Here is a 24,613-nt window from a genome sequence, read left to right on the forward strand (position 1 = left end):
ATTTCTAAATATCACTGAACTCTAATGAGAAGTAGACATTCTAGTGATGCTTGTGAATAGTGCAACATTTAGGGTTTAGTGCCAGATGACTAATAAGGTTGAATTCTGCCATCCTTCCTTGCAGGGCTGGCTCTACAGTTTTTGCTGCCCCAAGCAGTAAAAAAAAAAAGAAAAACAAAACAAAAACACACTGCCGCTGCGGATGGCAAAAGGGAGAAGCTACCGCCGATTTGCCACTGAGGCCAAATTGCTGCCACCACCAGGACAGAGGAGCTGCCGCCAAAACACTGCCGCCCCTTTCTAACTGCCGCCCACTGGTGCCTGGAGCCAGCCCTGCTTCCTTGGGCAACTGGACTCTATTAGGAGCTTGACACAGAACAACTATGTGATCCAACTCATTGTAATCAATGGAACGATAGCCACTGGATTTCATCTGAAGCTGGATTGGGCCCTATGTTTTCATCCTTAGATCAACCAACTTTTAGAAATAAAGGTAAGATGTATTAAACATAATTACACCATTATTTGTCATTCCAGATTTAAGGCAAAAATTATACTGCATTGGTTACTTCATTGTTGTTTAACAAGGTTTTGGGTACACCAAACAATTTAGTCACAGTAATTAACCAGCAGAAAATATGAACTGATCCACAGCAGTAATCCAAATCATTGTATTCACTTGAATAAGAGGGAGCAAAGCTAGCAGTCCCTTGCAAAAAGCCATTGTAATCAAAGGCTGCATATAATGAAGTAGTCAAGAGTAATTTAATTTTAAAAGGGCATTAACCTGTAACAGCATGTGATTTTAATCATCCCAGAAAGGTAAAGTTTAGCAAATACAACTTCTCATTTACAGACAATGAGGTAACTATATTCATAGTTTTAATTCCGAGTACCCAAAAATGACTTTTCAGTGCAGTTCTACAGATACCTGGATGTAGCAGTAGAGCATTTTCTAATTACTGTATTTGACATGTGCACTGCACATGGACTTGGCACCGTAAACCATAACGGCAATTTGTTGTTTTCAAGTACTGAAAACATTGCTATAAAAAATTTACAAGGTCTCATGCAAGTACACTATGCATCAGATCTGTGCATACTTAATATTTTTCAAGCCTAACAACCTATTTTCATGCTATTTCCCGACTCTAACAATAAATTAGAGCTGGTCCAAAAATGTCCATCATTCCTCTGTGCCATCTACCCACGCACAGAAAAAGCACCATTGTCTCCACTCCTGCTGAACTGCCATGGTACATCATGAGAGACATAGGGCTTGTCTACACTACCCGCCAGATTTTGGCGGGCAGCGATTGATCCACCAAGGATCGATTTATCGCATCTAGTCTAGACACAATAAATCAACCCCCGAGCACTCCCGTCGACTCCTGTATTCCAGCGCTGTGAGAGGTGCAGGCAGAGTCAACGGGGGAGTGGCAACAGTCGACTTACTGTGGTGTCTTCACCACAGTAAGCCAATCTAAGTATGTTGACCTCAGCTATGTTATTCACGTAGCTGAAGTTGCTTAATTTAGATCTACCCCCGCCCAGTGTAGACTTGGGCTAAGACTCCTATAAAGCACAGCAGTGGCATTTCCAAACCTTTGGTTTTCAGTCCAAAGTTTTGGTTTACGGGAGTTTTATCAACAAGTTGAAATTTTTTGCCAAAAAGCAGGCACTTCTCAGAAGATTTTCTTGAGAAAAAAAAAAAAAAAAAACACACAAAACACACAACCAGTTTCATTGGAGAATTTTTAGCCTGCCTTATCCCTAATCTCTTTATGTACTATATTTTGGAGTTTAGAGTGGTTACCAACTCTAAGTAAATCCCATCTACTCTCCTTTCTTGACCCTTGAAAACTTCCCCCATAATGGCCTTTAACTGCTCATCCTACTCATATTTCAACCCGATATTAAAAAAGTCACTATGTATTATCATTACCCTTCTTTAAAATACAGCCACATATTTAAGCATTCATGTCACACACACACAGTGTATAGTGGACTCTCAAACTCAAATCCAGTTTTGTCAAGTGTCTATTCCCACAAACCTGTCACTTTCAGATGGTACTGGATGGCTGCAGCCCTCTCCACACCAACATAATCAGAGGGCCAATGCATACTAAAAAGTGTTTAGCGCTGTCCAGAGAGTGTTTGTGGCCAGAGTGTAGCCTGTATGGATTTTATATCGCCCTAGACTAGCTGGGGTGAATCTTGCCCTATGGTTGTAAGTGGCACTATTCTCACACTAGTTCTGAGCTAATCAGCATTAGAGAAAGTCTATTTTGTTTGCACTCTGAAAGCTGCTGTTTCTAAAAAAATTCTGACCAATAGTTTCCCACCGCAGTTTTCATCTGTACAGATTAGACTAGCTGACTGTACTGTACCAATCAGCTTCTGCTGAAGATACAGGTTTGTGGGCTACCTTAGATTGTGAACTTTTCAGGGCAGGGACCATCTCTGCACTATATATTTGGATAGTGCCTTGCGCAGGGAGGCTGGGGCCTCTAGTCACTACTACAATTCAAATAAATAGTAATAGTGAGGCCTTACTTACTTGGCATTTAAATCTCATTGATAAGGCATCTGAGTCTTCAGGAAACGCATTAGAAATACTGTATCTCATCCTAATGATGAAATTGTGCCTGTGTACATAATTATTTCTAGGTTAAGTAAAGTGCTGCATGAGACCAAGGGGTTCAGTTACTCACTAGTCACCCATTTGATACCGGACGATGTACCCGCATTTAAATACATAGCAGAAGGGATTCACTCAGGACACATTTTATACAAAATATAAATCCAACCATAGGAGTTACTCTTGGGGACAAAATTCTGCTGCTGAAATCATAAATCTTTCAGTGAAGATAATGACAACCCTATGTCTATATCAAATGATAGAATTCAGTCCTTAGGGTCTGATATTGCCCTCAGTCTCCACACACGCCTCACTGTCCTAGATAAACCACCAGTCCACGTGTAGAAGCCTTGTTTCTCTCTCCCTGCCACATAGCAGTCTTTCCCCAAGGCTAAGAGGAACCAGCTAGAAACTACAGCCAGTAGGAGCGGCTGCCAAAGCAGGTACTTCAGACACTGAGGACTTTCTACAGTTTTGACAGGATTTTCCCTTCCATGTGCTGATTGGCTGTTTGCTCCAACACTCTCCCCTCTCTGTCTTTACCTCAGCTTCACACTGCCCCGTCCTCCTCACTCCCCGAGTTTTTTCTTTTCTGTTTAGCTGATGCTCTCATAACTATACCCACTCCCAGAAAATCATAACACTTGCTGTCATCATATTGTTCTCTGATTGTGTGTTCTATCCCTTCCCCCACACTATATCGGTCTTGTCTAGACAGACTGTAAACTCATCAAGGCAGGGACCGTCTGCTACTCTGTGTTTGGACAGTTTCTAGCACAGCGGGGCCCTGATCTAGGTTTGTCCTTAGGCAATTCCATAACATACACAATTAATAGTCCAAGGGAATGTTTTACTTGGATGCTTATTCTATCCCATGTAATAAAATATAAATTGTTTTAAAAGCCATTTCAAAAAGTAGACTCCATTACTGATGAAGAAAAATATTGATATACAGTTAAAGCTCTTCTACTTTTAATGATGCTAATGGATTGCGTGATCTATCAAGTTTTACTAATGCAAACATGCTACTATTTACAAGTGCTCTTCTGATTTGCTGAAACAGCATTTTTAACGTGAACACCTTTGAAAAGGTACAAATACTGCATAGGCTTTGCCCACCAGAATAAGTTACCGTCTGATTTTCACTTTTGTATTTGTAAAACAGGCACATGGCATACTTATCGCTTTTCTAGTTAGACAGTCTTCAACATGTTCCTTTTAACAGATTTTAAAAGTGCCTTGACTAACCCAGTGAAGATTCATTTTACAAATCACATTTCCACTTTATAGGAGCCTTGCCTATGTCAATAACTTTATAAACAAATGTAACTTGTCCTTACTCATACAGGCCTTCCGATTAGCTTCATTAATATTTGCCTGAGTAAGAACTGAGGCTTGTTGTTTTTTTTTTTTTTTTAAAGTACCAGTAGAAGGCCTTTCTAGTTTGTCCTCTTCAAAACTACTCAGTGCAATGACATTGCTGTACATGTCAAATGCCAAGTGAAAGCTAATTATTTTTATTACACTCACCTGTTGTCGAATTTCTTCTTCCATTTTTACTGGGGACCCCAACTCGGCAACTTGTTTAACACCTTCACTAGCATATCCTCCATATTCCCAAAGAACATAGTTCTTGGAGTGAGAACCACCAATGATTGCCGACCAATGATTAGCTCGTCCTTTAAATAATAAAAAGAAAATTGGTTAAAAGGGGACAGGAACACTGGCTTTAGACTGCCAACAGCCACAATATTGCAGAAGACAGGCCCTGCTACCATTCCCTGGGCCAGAGCATATTATGCCCTCTCCTATTATAGTGAAATTCTGCTTAAAGCATCCAATCCTGCCAAGTGCCGAGCATCTCTCATGAGGCTAACTGAATGTTTTCAATCCCCATGAAACCCACAGTCCAGGTCTCCTTAATGAGGAAAAAAAAAAACAACTATTTCACTATAACAGGATACTTGAGAACTCCCAAATATTTAATTTATTTAACAATAAAATATAGAAGTGGAGAAGCAGTCAATGTTCCAGTTGGATAGGCACATATCCCCATGCTGGCCAATTGGTACGAGGCTTTACTTACAAAGTTGCTTACAGGTGCATCTATATTTAACAAGTGAAAATGTTAAAGAAAGTAAAACAAAAACAAATTTATTCAAAATATATTATCCTTGACTTGAGCTTCTTTATGTAGCATAACAGGAGCCATCTCAAGCAGCCCTCTTGTGGCCCAACATGGCCTTGAGGTGTGCTGCCCTCCACTCCCCGTCCTGGCTCTTGTAAGAACTCTCTCCCAAGCCAGAATACTTTAAGATTCCCCACTTTGTGGGGTTATGTGTATTAAGTGTCTTATGAGAAAAGAAACTTTCCCTTCACTCCTCAACTCCTGTGCTTGTTCCCCTTGACTCGGAGGTCCTGTGTTTGTTCCCCTTGACTCGGAGGTCCCTCAGCCCTCGTTCTGGGACCATGCGATACTTTGAACAGATTTCCTCTCCTTGGGTCAGGAGCTCCATGGCCTTATGTCTAACTCATATAGGCTCTCTCTCCTTGAGTCAGGAGTCTCACATGCATCATTCTGGGGTCTACACTACTAATTAAGGCCAGCTGCAGCACTCACTCAGCTTTCAACCCTGCTCCCCCTCCACCAGGGCTGAAAGTGACTAGCAAGCAGGCTAACAGTATCAGCCCTCTTCCCCTTTGCCTCTCAGGAAGCTTCTCTTGTCTCCAGTGGCTACGATTCATTTTCCCCACCTGTGTAGGAAGGCCAAATGAATCACAGGTGGAGCTTGACCTCTTGCCCCTTAAAGGGCCAGTCACCTTGTGACAGAGCTTAAGCTCCCTCTTAATTTTAACTTTGGAACTTCCATGTAAAATATTTATTAGAATGTTACATGGAGAACTCTTGTTAAATCCTTTGTGTAGTCACTTAAGACAAGAATTGTTTGTCTAACAGAGATAGTTTTCTAATAAAGATAGATCAGATTTGCATTTGGGTTAGTGTTTTATGATAGGAGGTTGCTTAATAAGGGTAGATTCTTGTGTACGTTTCATTTGATTATTGCTACTTGCACAGCCCCTATTTTGATCTCTCATGTGAAAACTGCTTAAGGAGCTCCAATTCCCCCAGATATACACTGTCAACCATCCTGCCCAGGCACAAAATCTGTTATCTCTTCCTCAAACCACCTCTGAAGTCTTCCTACAGAAAATACTTGCCTTTCTCAGCAGGGGGTGGTTGGTTGGGGCAGAGGTTCTGAGGGGCAATCAGGAGATGGGGGGGTTGGATGGGGCAAGGGTTCTGAGGAGGGCAGTCAGGGGGCAGGGGCCAGGCTGTTTGGGGAGGCACAGCCTTCCCTACATGGCCCTCCATACCATTTTGCAACCCTGATGTGTCCCTCAGGCCAAAAAGTTTGTCCACCCCTGCTCTACTGCATGAGCTAAAAGCCTACTGGTGGGCTAAAAGCCTAGTGGTTTTGGTGCCACTAGATGGGACATAACATCACACCCAGGAGGTGTGTGGGTTACACTTGCATCTGCACTGTCTGCATACATAAACACACTCATATGGTTATAAAGCATCTATGTGTATAACAAGACTGCTGCTTACTGAGTCCCCCTGGTGAAGTGGTACCTCTGCTGGCTCCCCACCTATTTTCCCCTCTCTTCAGGCCCTTTCTCTGGTTAACAGTATCCCTGCCTAGGGCTAGTTTAATATCAGAACTGGTTTACTACAGCCCAGAGTCCCAAACTAGAATGCATTAAACAACAACACAAAGAAAAAGTCCATACTTACCTCTGACATTTTCTCTCACCTCCAAGGCTCTTCTTCTATCACTTATTTGGGACATACATCCAATCCAAAACACAGTCAGGGTTTCTTCTTCACAGAGCTCACTGGGCTTTACCCTCCAAGCTTCCCAGTGCCATAGTCCTGCAAGGGCTTTTTTTATTTTTCTTTTGTTCCTACAATATCTCCCTCTCCCATTTACTACAACTCCCTATGCCTCCTCCATTTGTTGCAGCCACCATCTGTTCTTTGTAGGGAATTGCCTGATTCCCCTCAGGTGGGGCTCATTCTATAATCAGGGTTGGCTGAGTCCCAGGCTCTCCAGCCTCAGGGCAAGCCACTTTGTTACAGAGAGATACAAATATAATACAATTAAATCTAGAGACTGCACCCTCCAAGTGTAGACTCTTGGTCACGTTTCTTCTGAAATCACAGTGAAAATGTGGATAAATATATAAGAGAATGGCAAAATTAAAGTGGGAGTTAGACACTCAAGTGCAGGGTAAATAGATAATAGAATTTGCCTCTGAAAACTGAAGCTAAAGAAGAATATCTTGTTAAAGATATCCAGTTGAGGGAAGCAGAGAGAAAAAGGAAGTGTCCTTTGAATGTTTCATACGAAGTAATTACACTAGATAACTTGGAAGCATTTACTTCTGATCACTAGGGTCATCTTATAAGCGGGATGCAAATTTTTTCATGTGAAATCATGATCAAGAGGAGCACTTTTATGGCACTCTCACACTTGTTCTCTCTGTGCATTGTTCAGATCGAACCAGTGTTTCAAACCAGTTTCATCAAAGGGTTCTCCATGTTTACAGAGCCATAAGAATGGGGCAAAGAAGCAAATTTAAATGCACCTGCATTTATCCAGCTTGTTTGTTTTAATTTCTTATAGCTCTAGAGGACCATGGAAGTCCTCTAGAGTCAGGAGTGAAGGACAAGGTGATTTCAGGGGTTCTGTCCCAATTTTTTATCTTTATGAGGGGAGAAAGAGGGAAAATGTAAGACATGGGACAAAAATGATAGTGAAGAATCATAGAATATCAGGGTTGGAAGGGACCTCAGGAGGTCATCTAGTCCAACCCCCTGCTCAAAGCAGGACCGATCCCCAATTAAATCATCCCACCCAGGGCTTTGTCAAGCCTGACCTTAAAAACTTCTAAGGAAGGAGATTCTGCCACCTCCCTAGGTAACGCATTCCAGTGTTTCACCACCCTCCTAGTGAAAAAGTTTTTCCTAATATCCAACCTAAATCTCCCCCACTGCAACTTGAGACCATTACTCCTCGTTCTGTCATCTGCTACCACTGAGAACAGTCTAGAGCCATCCTCTTTGGAACCCCCTTTCAGGTAGTTGAAAGCAGCTATCAAATCCCCCCTCATTCTTCTCTTCCACAGACTAAACATCCCCAGTTCCCTCAGCCTCTCCTCATAACTCATGTGTTCCAGTCCCCTAAACATTTTTGTTGCCCTCCGCTGGACTCTTTCCAAATTTTTCCACATCCTTCTTGTAGTGTGGGGCCCAAAACTGGACACAGTACTCCAGATGAGGCCTCACCAGTGTCGAATAGAGGGGAACGATCACATCCCTCGATCTGCTGGCAATGCCCCTACTTATACATCCCAAAATGCCATTGGCCTTCTTGGCAACAAGGGCACACTGTTGACTCATATCCAGCTTCTCGTCCACTGTAACCCCTAGGTCCTTTTCTGTAGAACTGCTGCCGAGCCATTCGGTCCCTAGTCTGTAGCGGTGCTTTGGATTCTTCCGTCCTAAGTGCAGGACTCTGCACTTGTCCTTGTTGAACCTCATCAGATTTCTTTTGGCCCAATCCTCCAATTTGTCTAGGTGCCTCTGTATCCTATCCCTACCCTTCAGCGTATCTACCTCTCCTCCCAGTTTAGTGTCATCTGCAAACTTGCTGAGGGTGCAATCCACACCATCCTCCAGATCATTTATGAAGATATTGAACAAAACCGGCCCGAGGACCGACCCTTGGGGCACTCCACTTGATACCGGCTGCCAACTAGACATGGAGCCATTGATCACTACCCGTTGAGCCCGACAATCTAGCCAGCTTTCTATCCACCTTATAGTCCATTCATCCAGCCCATACTTCTTTAACTTGCTGGCAAGAATACTGTGTCAAAACCTTTGCTAAAGTCAAGGAACAACACGTCCACTGCTTTCCCCTCATCCATAGAGCCAGTTATCTCATCATAGAAGGCAATTAGATTAGTCAAGCATGACTTGCCCTTGGTGAATCCATGCTGACTGTTCCTGATCACTTTCCTCTCCTCTAAGTGCTTCAGAATTGATTCCTTGAGGACCTGCTCCATGATTTTTCCAGGGACTGAGGTGAGGCTGACTGACCTGTAGTTCCCAGGATCCTCCTTCTTCCCTTTTTTAAAGGTGGGCACTACATTAGCCTTTTTCCAGTCGTCCGGGACTTCCCCTGATCGCCATGAGTTTTCAAAGATAATGGCCAATGGCTCTGCAATCACATCTGCCAACTCCTTTAGCACTCTCGGATGCAACGCATCTGGCCCCATGGACTTGTGCACGTCCAGCTTTTCTAAATAGTCCCAACCACTTCTTTCTCCACAGAGGGCTGGTCACCTCCTCCCCATGCTGTGCTGCCCAGTGCAGCAGTCTGGGAGCTGACCTTGTTCGTGAAGACAGAGGCAAAGAAAGCATTGAGTACATTAGCTTTTTCCACATCCTCTGTCACTAGGTTGCCTCCCTCATTCAGTAAGGGCCCACACTTTCCTTGACTTTCTTCTTGTTGCTAACATACCTGAAGAAACCCTTCTTGTTACTCTTAACATCTCTTGCTAGCTGCAACTCCAGGTGTGATTTGGCCTTCCTGATTTCACTCCTGCATGCCCGAGCAATATTTTTATACTCATCCCTGGTCATTTGTCCAATCTTCCACTTCTTGTAAGCTTCTTTTTTGTATTTAAGATCAGCAAGGATTTCACTGTTAAGCCAAGCTGGTCGCCTGCCATATTTACTATTCTTTCTACACATCGGAATGGTTTGTCCCTGTAACCTCAATAAGGATTCTTTAAAATACAGCCAGCTCTCCTGGATTCCTTTCCCCCTCATGTTATTCTCCCAGGGGATCTTGCCCATCAGTTCCCTGAGGGAGTCAAAGAGGGGGCAAAGGGACTAGATTAATGGGTTAGAGAGTTCCAAGACACTAGAAATTATAATGAAATCACTAGTCAAGGGTGTGAAGATAGGGGATATAAACCCTCTGAATTGGCGGAGTAAATTTTAAAAAGTTCTGGAGACGTAGAAAGAGGTAGAAAGCTATGAGGAGATCTATTAATTGAATGCAAACACAAAGATCAAGTGGAGAAACTATTAGAAGTTAAAATGCTAGGAAAACTGAAAGTAAGCTGCCAACTGCTTAAGTATCTGATGGAGACAAGAGGAGTTTATAAATGGGGTGCCAATCGAAATGACAGAAGATGAAGTAAAGCATAGGGGATGATAAGCTGCTCATTAGCAAGAGAGAGCAGGGGAAAGAAAGCCATCAAACAGCTGTGCTTGTTGCATTTGAAAGAGAAATTCTTCCAGATAGGGTAACAATAGGATACCACATTTTTTAAACCAAACCATATATTCCAGCCTTGGTGAGGTGCTACAGATGTCAAATGTTTGGACATGTGGCAAATATATGTAAAGGGGAAATTAGATGCAGTAAATCTGGAGGGGAGCACTCCTATGACAATTTTGTGGAAGGGACAGAATAAAGCATAGCAACTGTGGTTCAAGAAAGCATAGTGCAGCATACGGTGGTTCTATGGCAGCAAAGCAATCAAGAGAGATACAAAAATTACAAATAGCATAGCATGTGTGCAAGCTAATAAGATGCATCTAAGACCAAACGGGGAAGAGGAAAGGAAACTCAGTAAGGAGAAAGAGATAAACACAATAGAATAAATCAAAGGATATGAGTGATACAGGGGAAAATAGGAGAAGACATATTATGTGTAGACAAAGAGAGGTTTATAGCTTTTATGACTGAGGTAATAAACTGCACATCACAGACAGGGAAAAAGAGAAAATGAAAATTATAGTTAAAGCAGCAGAAAAGTACCTACGTGTTAGTAATTTATCAGTAGAGTAATTTATCAGTACTCCTTGCTTTTTTAAGAGAAGGAAATAGTAAAAGATAAATAAAATGGTACTATTTATTGTTGTAATGCACATAGCCTAATAGCACATGGACAGGAACTAAATAAAAATATCCTCGATAAGGCTAATAAACCTGATAATATTTGCATACAAGAAACAGGTTTAATAGAAAAACTAGATTTCAGAATCCCAGGATATAGCATCTATAGGCAAGATGGAGAAGTATGAACTGGGAGTGAGGAAAAACCTTTCTTTATAGTTAAGAAAAACGTAAATGTATCTTGAAATTGAGGTGAAGAAACTAAATGTAAAGTAAAACGCTATTGAGATTCCAACTCAAAATAAATTTTCATCTTTGAGAACATGGACTGAAAGGAAGACACTGGATCCGATTGCTGTATGGGGAGAAGAATCTGTGCAGGCCGAACTCCAATCAAAAAGAAGAAATGCTAATATGTATGCCAAAATCACATAGGGCATGGTGGAGAGAGGCTACAACAGGGACACACAGCAGTGCCGTGTGAAAGTTAAGGAGCTCAGGCAAGCCTACCAAAAGACAAAGGAGGCAAACGGTCACTCCGGGTCAGAGCCCCATACATGTCACTTCTATGATCAGTTGCATAGCATTCTAGGGGGGGGACCCTACCACTACTACACCACTGTCCATGGACACCTGCAAAGGGGGAGTCTCACGCAACAGGGAGGAGCATTTTGTGGATGAGGAAGAGGAGGAGGAGGAGGAGAATGTGCAGCAGGCAAGCGGTGAATCCGTTCTCCCCAGCAGCCAGGACCTTTTCATCCCCAACCCTGAAGCCGGAGAAGGCACCTCTGGTGAGCGCACGTTTGTAACTACAGTACAGGGTTTAAAAGCAATAGTGTTTAATGTTTGATTTGCCCTGAAGAATTGGGATGCATTCACGGCCAGTACAGCTACTGGAAAAGTCTGTTAACTTGTCTGGGGATGGAGCGGGAATCCTCCAGGGACATGTCCATGAAACTCTCCTGGAGGTACTCTGAAAGCCTTTGCAGAAGGTTTCTGGGGAGGGCTGCCTTATTTCATCCTCCATGGTAGGACCCTTTACCACGCCAAGCCAGTAGCAAGTAGTCTGGAATCACTGCAGCACAAAGCATGGCAGCAAATGGTCCTGGGTTTTGATCACATTCAAGCAACATTCGGTCTTTATCTTTCTGTGTTAGCCTCAGAAGAGTGATGTCATTCATGGTCACCTGGTTGAGATAGGGGAATTTTTGTAAGGGAACAGTAAAAGGACCACATTCATGCTGGGTTGTTTGTGCTTGGCTAAAAGGGATCATCCCGGAGAATAGCCATGCGGTGGGGCAGGAGGAGGTGTGTGCTGCACATCCACCCCAAAACCGCAGCCCCTCCTTTTAAATGTGAAACCCAACCAGCATTGTTTGCTATGGGAAAGGAGGGCACTGCAGTTTGAAACCATTCCCACATGTTATGAAGGCGGAAGAAGCCAACCCTGCATACCAAAAGGCTTACCATGGCTGCCTGGAAACCGAATTCTGTTGCCCAGCCATGTGTGATGTGTCACCATACCGGCAGGCGCGCAATATAAAAGGCAAAATGTGACCTTGTACCTAAAGCACATGTGCTGTCTCCTGTGAATTGCTTGATTCACTGTGAAAGAGCCTCCCTTTTGTTCTCAGAAATGTATCTTAAATTTTATTCTCCCTTTTTATCTCCCCCAAGATGCAAATGTTTCTATGCTCCCCCTATCATCTCCATCCCTGAGGTTATCGTGGGTTAGAAGGCGAAAAACACCACACTCGCGAGGACATGTTTTCTGAGCTCATGCCGTCCTCCTGCACTGATAGGGCACAGCTGAATGCATGGAGGCATTCAGTGGCAGAGGCCAGGAAAGCATTAAGTAAGCGCGAAGAGCAGAGGCTGGAGGCAATGCTGAGGCTAATGGGGGAGCAAATGGACATGATGAAGCATCTGTTGGAGCTGCAGGAAAGCCATCAAGAGCACAGACCCCCGCTGCATCCACTGTATAACCGCCTGCCCTCCTCCCCAAGTTCCCCTCACCCAGAAGCCAAAGAATGCGGGGGGGGGGGGGCAGGGGAGGCTCCAGGCACCCAGCCACTCCATTCCAGAGGATGGCCCAAGCAACAGAAGGCTGTCATTCAAACAGTTTTGATTTGTAGTGTGGCTACAATATGTAATGTGGCCTTGTCCTTCCCTCCTCCCGCACCCCACCCCACCCAGGCTACCTTGTCAGTGATCTCACTTTTTTTTTTAATGAATAAAGAAAGAACGCACGGTGTCAAAACTATACTTTATTTACTTTGCCAGCTATGATCGAAGGGGGGAGGGTGGTTAGCTTACAGGGAATTAAAATCAACCAGGGGGCGGGTTTGCAGCAAGAAGAAACACACACAGCTGTCACACTGTGTCAAGGTTCCTCCCCCACTCTGAACTCTAGGGTACAGATGTGGGGACCTGCATGAAAGCTTCCTAAGCTTACTTTTACCAGCTTAGGTTAAAATTTCCCCAAGGTAAAAATTAATTTTACCCTTTGCCCTTGGAATTTCCACTGCCACCACCAAACTTTAACTGGGTTTACTGGGAAACGTAGTTTGGACACGTCTTTCCCCCCAAAATCCTCCCAACCCTTGCATCCCACTTCCTGGGGAAGGTTTGGTAAAAATCCTCACCAATTTGCATAGGTGACCACAGACCCAAACCCTTGGATCTTAGAACAATGAAAAAGCATTCAGTTTTCTTACAAGAAGACTTTTAATAAAAGTAAAGGAATCACCTCTGTAAAATCAGGATGGTAGATACCTTACAGGGTAATTAGATTCAAAACATAGAGAATCCCTTTAGGCAAAACCTTAAGTTACAAAAAAGACACACAGACAGGGATAGTCATTCTATTCAGCACAGTTCTTTTCTCAGCCATTTAAAGAAATCATAATCTAACACATACCTAGCTAGATTACTTACTAAAAGTTCTAAGACTCCATTCCTGTTCTGTCCCTGGCAAAAGCAGCATACAGACAGACACAGACCCTTTGTTTCTCTCCCTCCTCCCAGCTTTTGAAAGTATCTTGTCTCCTCATTGGTCATTTTGGTCAGGTGCCAGCGAGGTTACCTTTAGCTTCTTAACCCTTTACAGGTGAGAGGATTTTTCCTCTGGCCAGGAGGGATTTTAAAGAGGTTTACCCTTCCCTTTATATTTATGACACACCGTCACCTGGCCAGTCATGAAACTGGTTTTCAAAGCCTCTCTGATGAGCAGCACGCCTAGCTGTGCTCTTCTAATCGCCCAGGTGTCTGGCTGCTCAAAATTGGCTGCCAGGCAATTTTCCTCAACCTCCCACCCTGCCATAAACATCTCCCCCTTACTCTCACAGATATTATGGAGCACACAGCAAGCAGCAATTACAATGGGAATGTTGGTTGCACTGAGGTCTAACCTAGTCAGCAAACAGCACCAGCGAGCTTTTAAACATCCAAAGGCACATTCTACCACCATTCTGCACTTGCTCAGCCTCCTCCTTGAACTGCTCCTTACTACCGTCCAGGCTGCCTGTGTACAGCTTCATGAGCCATGGGATCAAGGGGTAGGCTGTGTCCCCAAGGATAACTTTTGGCATTTCAACATCACCAACGGTAATTTTCTGGTCTGGGAAGTAAGTCCCTTCTTGCAACTGCTTGAACAGCCCGGAGTTCCTGAAGATGCGAGTGTCATGCACCTTTCCCGACCATCCCACATTGATGTCGGTGAAACGTCCCTTGTGATCCACCACTGCTTGCAGCACCATTGAGAAGTACCCCTTGCAGTTTACGTACTGGTTGGCAAGGTGGTCTGGTGCCAAGATAGGGATATGTGTTCCGTCCATCGCCCCACCACAGTTAGGGAACCCCACTGCAGCAAAGCCATCCAGTATGACCTGCACATTTCCCAGAGTCACTACCCTTGATAGCAGAATGTCAGTGATTGCATTGGCTACTTGAATCATAGCAGTCCCCACAGTAGACTTGCCCACTCCAAATTGATTCCCGACTGACTGGTAACAGTCAGGTATTGCAAGCTTCCACAGGGCTATCACCACTCGCTTCTCAACTGTCAGGGCTTGGTATTCCTGCGCTTCAGGGTGGGGGAAAGCAACTCACAAAGTTCAAGGAAAGTGGCCTTACGCATGCAAAAGTTTTGCAGCCACTGTGAATCATCCCATACCTGCAACACTATGCGGTCCCACTAGTCTGTGCTTGTTTGCCGGGCCCAGAATCAGCGTTCCACTGTATCAATCAGCCCCACTGCCGCCATGATGTCCCAATTGCCAGAGCCCGTGTTTCAGGAATGTCTGCATCCATGTCCTCATCACAATCGGCCTCGTGCTGGCATCTCTTAGGCCAGTTCTGCACATACTCTAGGATAATGTGTGACGTGTTTACAATGCTCACAACAGCAGCGGTGAGCTGAGCAGGCTCCATGCTTGCCATGGTATGGCGTCTGCATGGGTAACCTGGGAAAAAAGGTGCGAAACAATTGTCTGCCATTGCTTTCACAGAGGGAGGGGAAGGGGGAGGGGTGACTGACGATATGTACCCCAAACCACCCTTGACAAAGTTTTTGTCCCATTAGGCATTGGGAGCTTAACTCAGAACTCCAATGAGCAGCGGAGACTGAGGGAACTGTGGGATAGCTACCCACAGTGCACCGCTCCGTAAGTCGATGCTAGCCATGGTACTGAGGACACACTCTGCCAACTTAATGCGCTTAGTGGGGACATACACAATCGACTGTATAAAATCGATTTCTAAAAATCGACTTTGATAAAATCAACCTAATTTCATAGTGTAGACATACCCTTAGTAGTAATATAACTAAGGGAATCATGATGGCAGCAAAGTTATTTTAGGTATAACTATCTGGTCACCCTAAAGGTAGAACACAAGTACCATGGTGGAATGAGGAGTGTAACAAAAGCAATTAAGGAAAGGAACAAAACATATAAGAAAGTAAACAATACAATGAATAGTGAGGACTTAATGAAATATAAAATAAACAAGGCAATTGCACACAGGACTATTAAAAAAGTAAAAAAAGGAAGTTGGAGAAAGTATTATGGGAAAATAAATAAAGATCCTAAAACATCACAGGTATATAAACAGATTAGGACAATGAATGGAATACAAGGTAAGAGTAATTGTACACCAGGGCTCATTGTAACAGGGTGAGGAATATAAAGCTCTTATGAAGAAAAACACAGAACCCCTAGCAGAAATATTCCACAACGTTAATAATGGTGAAAATCAGAGAATAGAAATCCACATGAGGAAAATTTTTTTTGAAGAATCATGAGAACTGGAAGAGGTGGGATGAAGACAAGGATATGATATTAGTTATTAAATGAACACTTCTATGTGGGGGAACTTCAAAAAGCTATAGCTAAGGGAAAAAACTCTGCACCAGGTAAGCATGGCATATGTAACAAAATGCTAAAACACCTGGGTGAAGGGAATCTGAAAAGACTGCTAATGCTGATGGGGGAAAAGTGAGCTACCAATGCAGTGGAAACATGTGGTTGTAGTCCCAGTGTAGAAACCAGGTTAGCTGCAAGCAAGACATGATGCATACAGGCCAATTGCTCTTTCTTCATGTATGAGTAAAGCCATGCAAAGAATGATGACTGAAAGATTAACAACATAACTAGAGAGAAATAGACTTAAAGACAATGTGCAGAGTGGGCTCAGGAGGGGGAGGAGTATAGCTGATCATATAGTAAGAGTGAAGATGGAAGCACAAAAATGTAGGAGAAATAAAGAATATATAGGTTTCCTAGATATTGAAAAATCATAAGGTATGTTGTAGAGAGAAGGCTTATTGCATAAAATAGCATCCATGGGCATGAAAGGAAGAATATAGAGGTGGATAAAGGATTTCTTAAATAAAATAACTCTGCAGGTCAGAATAGGGAAAGCCTACCCTAGCATATATACAATTGTAAATGGCACTCCACAGGAGAGTGTCACCAGTCCTATCTTATTAAGCATAATGGTAAATGATCTCCTAAAAAGGATGAGTGCAGGAACAGGCATATCCAAGTTCGCAGATGATTGTGGCATATGGGCTCAAAACAGAAACCAGGGAACAGCTGAGAAGCAAATCAATGAAGCATTTAGGAAAAGCATGGACTGGGAAAACCTGGGGCTTTACATTTTCAATTCTCATAACTAAAGGAATGATATTCACTAATAGGAAAATTAAAAAATATTGTAAACTATATATGGACAGCAATTAGGTATAGTTAAAAGCTACACATTCCTCAGTATGACATCTGATAGCAAGCTAACATGGAAGAATCACATGGAAAATATTGTACATAAATGTAAAGGTAAATTCAATATACTTAAAAGGATTTCCAGAGTCACCTAGGGCACTGATATGAAAGCAGGGGTAATGCTTTATAGAGCATTAATAACACCAGTCACTGAGTACTGATGCCAAATGTTTACTTGAGCATCAAAAACAAACCTAAGGATGCTAGACTCAGCCAAGCCCAGGCATTACGCGTTGCACATGGTGCCTCCCTTACAACCTCTTTCTGAATAATGCGGAGAGGTGCTGATGACATGCCTGTAGCATTAAGAACAAAATTATTAGCTTTAAATTTTGGGCAAAAATCAACAGGGAAGATAGAAACATTAAACAAATATATGAAGAATACTGCGAATTCAGTGGAAAATCTGGGGGAAAAACCCCAAATACCTATGTTAATAGGATTAAAGTATGGAGAAAGGCATGAAGACAAAAGAAATACCTATAAGAAATTAGCATATATAACCATGGGAACACACATCATAGGTGGAAAATCATGCCCCGCCACCACGATATAAATGTGGAACTGTATAATGAAATTAAAAGGGGGAAAGGAGAGTGAAATGTGTTAAATACAGCAAATCAATATCTATGTGATAAAATGGGGAAATATTACCAAATATTTATGGATGAGTCTAAAGATAAGAAAACCAGAAGAGTGGGGACAACATTCTGTGTCCCAACACATGGAATAAAGAAATCCATTCGATTACCAAATTTTGAAACTGTTTGATGGCCGAGCTAGCAGTGCTAATGTTGACATTATACTGGATGTGCAACCTACCTCCATTGTCATCTTGTCAGATTCCATATTGGCAATCAAAAATGGGAATTCAGATAGCAGAAATGATATAATTAATTAAATATTGTTACTAACAAAATTGGCGCAGATGGGAGTAAACATTGAAGTAGCATGGATCCCAGCACATGGTGGGATAGCAGGAAATGAGGTGGCAGACAAAGTAGCTAAAAACATTGTAAAAGTGAAAAAAATTGACAGAGATCCTCCTAAGTAAACAGGGATTTAAAAATCTTTTTAAAATGAACTGAGAAAGAAGTAGCAGGATGTATGAATAAAAGAAACCAGAAGGAAAAGATTTCATGAAGTCTGCCTTAGAATCAAAAATGCTGATGTACTACTGCAAGAACCCGAGAGAAAGAGTGAGGTAGCTCTACTTCAAATACTTTCCTGACACTGTGGTTTAAACAGTAATTTGGCCTTAATTAATAAACTCAAAGATGGGCTGTGTGAGACATGCAAGGTCAAAAATATGGTTAATCATATCCTCTGGCAGTGTAAAGAGTATAATGTTAATAGGGGGATTCTGTATGACAAACTCAGGCACCTAAAAGTGGCAAAGTTTACACTAAAATACCTAGTTAGAGCATCCAGGAAATGGGGCACCGTTAAGAAAGCAATATTACATTTAAAAAAAAATACTGGAGAAAAAGAGAGACTAACTATGTATCATAAAATCCAGAACCTGGAAGTTATAGACTCAGAATGTGAGTCTGCTATGCCATAAAATACAAGAAGAAGAAGAAAAAGAGCAAGAGAGCATTTGTGTGGAGGTGGGGGGGGGAGAGAAACAATGGTAATGGAGAGATGGCATGCTGTAGGGGAAATGGGTCACAAATGGGGTACTCAGGTAGATGGATAGAGAATGTGGTGAGGAGGCAGAGAGATAAATGGAAGGAAAGATTATAGCATATACTGGAAGGGGGTGTGGGAAAGAGATTGAGGGAATAAGAAATAGAATCCCCCAGCATATTTATTTTGGTATGCAGGAAGGATGAGAGTTACAAACAGAGTGAAAGCAGAGAGAAGAGTAGAAAGTTAAAGTATGTAATGAAGTAAACAAAAGAAATGCAAATTAGAAGAGTTAAAGGTGAAACACTGAAATCAAAAAAGCAAGTGGGGGAGGAAAAGGAGTAGAAATAAACGAACACAAGGGAAAATAATCAAAAGAGAATAGAAAAGAGATTAGAAATAATAGAAAAATAAATAGCAGTTGAAAATAAGGAGTTAGAAAAAATACTGAGAAAAATACAGCAAACAGAGGAAGTAATTACAACAAAGAACCAACTGAGATCTCAGAAAGAAAGCTATGGAGCCTCTCAAGATGGACTTTGCTAGAAACTGTAAATGAGGTGATCTAACAATACTACCAGCATAGTTTCCTTACTTTGGCCAAGGCTAAATGCAAACTTACTGGAATTAGGGAGGTCTAAGAACTTCAGAGGCTGCTAAAGCTCTTTCGACCACAACCGTCTCAATGATCTACCCCACAATGGAAAATTCATGACAGGATGATAGCTGGAGAGACTTCAGGGTCTAGAGACGGTTTGTTGACCCAGGCGCTAATAATCGCTTCTTTAACAGAGACTGGCACTTTTTTCACGCCAAAGGGAGATGTGGTCAATCCACTCCAATTACGGTCTCAGAATCCCACATTTTCCATTACAAGGGATACCGATCTAACTCACAGGTCATAGCCTACAGTTCTCCCTGCATCTCCAGTACCTTAGTGAGTGACACATGCTGAAATTCAAGTAGAGAAGATTCCATATCTATTCCCATCAGGCACAAATTTGCTACCATCGAGAAGAATCTCTCAACTCAAACCAGGCCTCTATTGAGTAAACCATGCAATCTGGACAGCAATTAATCCCCACTCTTTGATTCATATACGAGGGCAACATATCAGATCCAGATTTAGGGTGGGAGACTTCCTGCATTTAAAATCAGATTATACAAAACAGCCACATCACCTTTGTGACATTTATTTGGTTTATGTTGAACTGAATGCCCAACAGGGCCATTACTGAACCTATAGTGTTATCTAACTGTGTGTCTGTCATGTATGAGAACTCAGAGCCCTCATCCTTAATCACACGTGAATGGTGATGACATTATAGTCATTGACTTTGTATTCAACACTTTTAATATGAGCAAGGTCATTGACACCCTGCATTCCTGAGAAAATTATCTGGCATGGCCAGTAACGTGGATATAATAAATTTCATATTAGTGGCCCATGTCTTACAAGGGGTCTCTTCCTTAAATGCCATGACCAGGTCCAAAAGACATTAAGCCCCTACAACTCAAGGCCACACTAAGTCTACTGAGCCATAATATCACTCTAGCTTCTTACCTACTGAAAGGTAGCTATTGAAGGGAAGCAGCTGCCCCAGCTACATACCCAAATGAAGACCTTCAGAGCAGGACTGAAAAACACTACCTGCCCTAAGCTTCTTGAAAACCCACAAAATTTTTCCGCACTCTCCAACTCACCCTCATGGATCTCTCACACCCATGCGAATGGATACTTTATTTCACTCCCCCAAACTGCTCTTATCCTGCTAGTGATTCTCTTAAAAAAACAAGGAAACTCACCTTCTCTGGAATGAATCCCACATTCACAGAGGCAAATCGATAAATTCCCTATTTCTCACTAGAGTGGCCTCAAAACTCTCAAGAAGGCCAGTGAAATACAGGCAATCATCCATTGATGTACCTCACTTCTCATTTGTGTGTTCAGTTCCCCCATTTACAAGCTTAAATGCTGATTTTTGCACAGACTAATGTATCTTAGAAATGCACTGACAATTTGGTGTCCACCATGTACTTGCTAGGGAGAGCAGGTGAAATTATTATTCATGAATGTTCTCCATTTTCCATGATATCTGGGTACTAGCCAAAAAAACACAAATGGTGCTAAATGTCTATAAGCCACTGGACAGCTCTATGCACTAATTATTTCAGCCAGCAAAATGTAAGAGGAAAGGAGGATTTGAGGCACCTTAGAGACTAACAAATTTATTTGAGCACAAGCTTTCGTGAGCTACAGCTCACTTCATTGGATGTAAGAGGAAATCTAATGGTTCCATTTCAATGAGCCAAATGTAATAGCTACAGCATTTGAGTTCCAGAAGTATTTTTATCAAGAGTTGTGATAGCTCATGAAAATGTGTCTGGTAAGTGTACTTGCTATTTCTCTTGTCTTACGTCTATCCAAGTTCACAAGTCGAACAAGACCTTAATTAAAATCTCTCAGTTTCTCTGATACTCAAGAAAGCAAAAGCACTTAAAAGTAATCATTTGGGATACTGTGTTCACTCTTCTAAAAAAAAACCCAAAACCCCTTTTTCTACATTTGTTCATAAAAAGGGGAGATTTTTTTCCCTGACCAATATTGAAACCATACAGAGAAAGATAATATTATCATTCTTTAGCTCTGCTCTTCTTCTGATTTAGAGTCAGCTGGTGCCATCAGAAAAAACAGTTACTTTCTCATAACTGTTGTTCTTCGAGATGTGTTGTTCACATCCATTCCACATTAGGTGTGCGCGCGCCATGTGCACAAGCATCAGAAACTTTTTCCCTTGAGTGACTCCCGGTGGGGCCCCCAGAGTGGCACCACTGCGCCGTACATATACATCCCTGCCGGACCGACCCCCTCCAGCTCCTTCTGGCCAGCGTCTTGGACAGAGGGGTAGGAGGGTGGGTGGTGGAATGGACGTGAACAATATATCTCGAAGAACAGTTACAAGAAAGTAAGTAACCATTTTTTCTTCTTCAAGTGCTTGTTCACGTCCATTCCATATTAGGTGAATCACAAGCTTACCTCGGCAGGAGGGTAGGAGTCACGGAACAACTGCTCGGAGGACCGCTCTGCCAACTGCCACGTCCTCTCTGGCCTGCTGGTTGACCATGTAGTGCGTTGTGACGGTGTGCACCGAGGACCAGGTGGCTGCTCTGCATTGTGACCTGTGCCAGGAATGCCTTGGAAGTCGCTTACGCCCTGGTCGAGTGGGCCGTGACCACCGGGGCCAGAACACCTGTGAGCTCATAGCACGCCGGATGCAGCTTGTAATCCTAGATGAAATCCGCTGCACAGACACTAGGAGGCCTTTCATCCTCTCGGCTACAGCCACAAACAGCTGTGCGGATTTAAAAACAGCTGCGCAGATTTACGAAAGGGCTTGGTGCGCTCCAGATAGAATGCCAAAGTTTAATGCACATCCAAGGTGTGCAAGCTGCGGTGACCTGGGTCCGTATGGGGTTTCTGGAAGAACATCATCAGACAAATGTCCTGGTCCAAATGGAATTGGGAGACCACCTTAGGGAGGAACTTGGGGTGTGGCCAGAGCTGCACCTTGTCCTTGTGAAATACTGTATAGGTGGCTCAGAGGTGAGGGCCCTCAGTTTGGACACCCTTCTGGCTGAGTGTCATAGAGCCGGCACCACCCCCCCCATGGCACCTCCTGCTGGTTGTCCTTGGGAATTAGCTCGTCAGCCTCTGGAGCACCCTCTGCCATCTGGTGATCCGCCTTACCGCCGGCCCCAGTCCCTCCCAGGACCCGGTGCCTCCTCCCACTGGGGTGCTGCCCCCTGGCAGTAAACCCCAACAAGCCCTGAGGGTCTCCCCTCCCTGGGGAACCCCCACCCACTATCCCCACCTTGCCTCAGTCTTGGCTACTGCCAGTCATCGCTTAGCCCCGCTCCCTGGGCAGACTGCAGTGTATCAGCCACTCATCACAGGCGAAGGGTTTGGACCTGCTGCCTCTGTCTACCTGTGGGCTACCCCCTTGCAACACCAGTACCTAATAGGCCCTAATCTAGGCCTCGCAGCCTGCGTGTTTCCAGGCCGGAGCTCCCCTGCTCCCCTTGCCTTTCCCCCTCAGCCCTGCCCCAATCTAGGTACTCCCTCAGGTCCCTGCGGCCAGGCCCTTCCCTCTCTGAACGCAGAGAGAGACTGGCTAAGCTTCAGCCAAGCAGCCCCTTTATAGGCCCAGCTGCAGCCATTTCCCCAATCAGCCTAGCTTTTCTTGCCCTCAGCCCTGGCTCTCTCCCAGGGCTGGCTTTTAAGCCCCACAGGGCAGGAGCGGGTAACCACCCCACAACACTGAGGTAATGGCAACCAGAAATACCACCTTCCAGGAAAGGTGGAGGAGAGAACAGGAAGCGAGGGGCTCAAAAGGGGTCCCATGAGTTTAGAGAGGACTAGGTTAAGGTTCCAAGCAGGGACTGGGGGGCGGGAGTACAGGAACACCCTTTCCAACCCTTTAAGGAACCACCCCACCATTGGGTGGGAAAACACTGAGCCCCCCGAGAACTCCGATGGAAGGCGAAGATGGCTGCCAGGTGCACTCTGAGTGAGGACGGGGCTAGCCTTTGCTGCTCGAGTTGCAGGAGGTACTCCAGGATGGCCTGCAACGGGGCCTGGCACGGCCGCACCTGCCGGGGTTCACACCAACACGAGTACCTTTTCCACTTGGCCATATAGGCCGCCCTGGTAGAGGGCTTTCTACTGCCAAGCAGAATCTGCTGCATAGGAAGGGAGCACTGGCTCTCCAGGGCATTTAGCCACAGAGCCTCCATGCCATCAGGTGCAGTGACTGTAGGTCAGGGTGGAGAAGCCGCCCGCCATCCTGTTTAATGAGGTTCTGGTGTAGGGACAGGACTACTGGGGTACCAGTGCTGGTGGGCCCAGCCTGGGGCGATGAGGATCACCGCCACACCTGTTCCTGTGCACCAAGGGGAGCGGGGGGAAGGCATACATCAAGCCCCCTCTCCACGGGATCACAAATGTGTCCACGAGTGAGCCCGGGCTGCGGCCCTGGAACGAGCAGAACCGTGGGCACTGCGCATTGGCCCTGGTGGCAAATAGATCTACCCGGGGAAACCCCCACCTGTGGAAGAGCAAAAACACGATGTCCACCCTGAGCGTCCACTCGTGCTTGTGGTACGACCTGCTGAGGGAGTCCGCCAGCTCGTTTCATACCCCCAAGAGATAGGACACCTCGAGGTGAATTGCATGGGCAATGCAAAGATCCCAGAGGAGGAGAGCCTCGCGAAAGAGTGGCGAGGAATGAGCCCCGCCCTGTTTGTTTATATAAAACATGGCAGTAGTGTTGTCTGTCAGACCTGTCATGCTGTGACCACTCAGAGTTGCATGAAAGGTCTGGCAGGCAAGACGAACCGCCCTGAGCTCCTTCACATTGATATGGAGCGACCGCTCTGCTCTGGACCACAACCCCTGCGTCATGAGGTCCCCCAGGTGAGCCCCCCATCCATGGTCTGATGCGTCCGTCACCGGCGTCGGGTCCGGTTGTGGGGTGCCAAAGAGGATGCCTTCGCAAACCACAGACTGGGACTGCCACTACAGCAGGGAGTCCAGCACGTCCCTTGGGGCTGTCACTACCAAGTCCAGGGGCTCCCTGCCTGGGCGGTACACCCGAGCGAGCCACGCCTGCAGAGTCCTGAGTCTCAGTCTGGCATGCCTGACCACGTGCGTGCATGCCACCATGTGACCCAGCAGCCACAGGCAGCACCTGGCCATTGTCGTTGGAAACTGGGGCAGGGAGGCCACCCCTTGCTGGATAGCCCGGAATCAGGATACTGGAAGGCTTGCCCTGGCCTGCACTGCATCCAGGACTGCCCCTATGAATTCCACTCTCTGCATGGGTATGAACGTGGACTTGGGGACGTTGATCAGGAGCCCCAGCTCACGGAACAATCTCAGGGCCACCTCCACATGGCCCCGCACTTCCACCTCGGATCGGCCTGTCAGGAGCCAGTCGTCGAGGTACAGGTACATCCGGATTCTCTGCCTCCATAAGAAGGCCGCCACCACTGCCATGCACTTCGTGAAGACCCTTGGGGCTGTA

General features: G+C 44.5%; 1 protein-coding gene across 1 annotated transcript in view; it reads right to left on the minus strand.

The window, feature by feature from the left end:
- The window catches only part of SPON1 (spondin 1), a 317,066-nt gene that overhangs the window by 194,970 nt on the left and 97,483 nt on the right, over window positions 1-24,613 (minus strand). The window contains exon 6 of the mRNA XM_074955096.1: window positions 4,172-4,320. Coding sequence (XP_074811197.1) covers window positions 4,172-4,320 — 149 coding nt within the window. The remainder of the gene's footprint in view (window positions 1-4,171; window positions 4,321-24,613) is intronic.

Source organism: Natator depressus, chromosome 6 (assembly GCF_965152275.1).
Source record: "Natator depressus isolate rNatDep1 chromosome 6, rNatDep2.hap1, whole genome shotgun sequence".
NCBI classification, from domain to species: Eukaryota; Metazoa; Chordata; order Testudines; family Cheloniidae; genus Natator; species Natator depressus.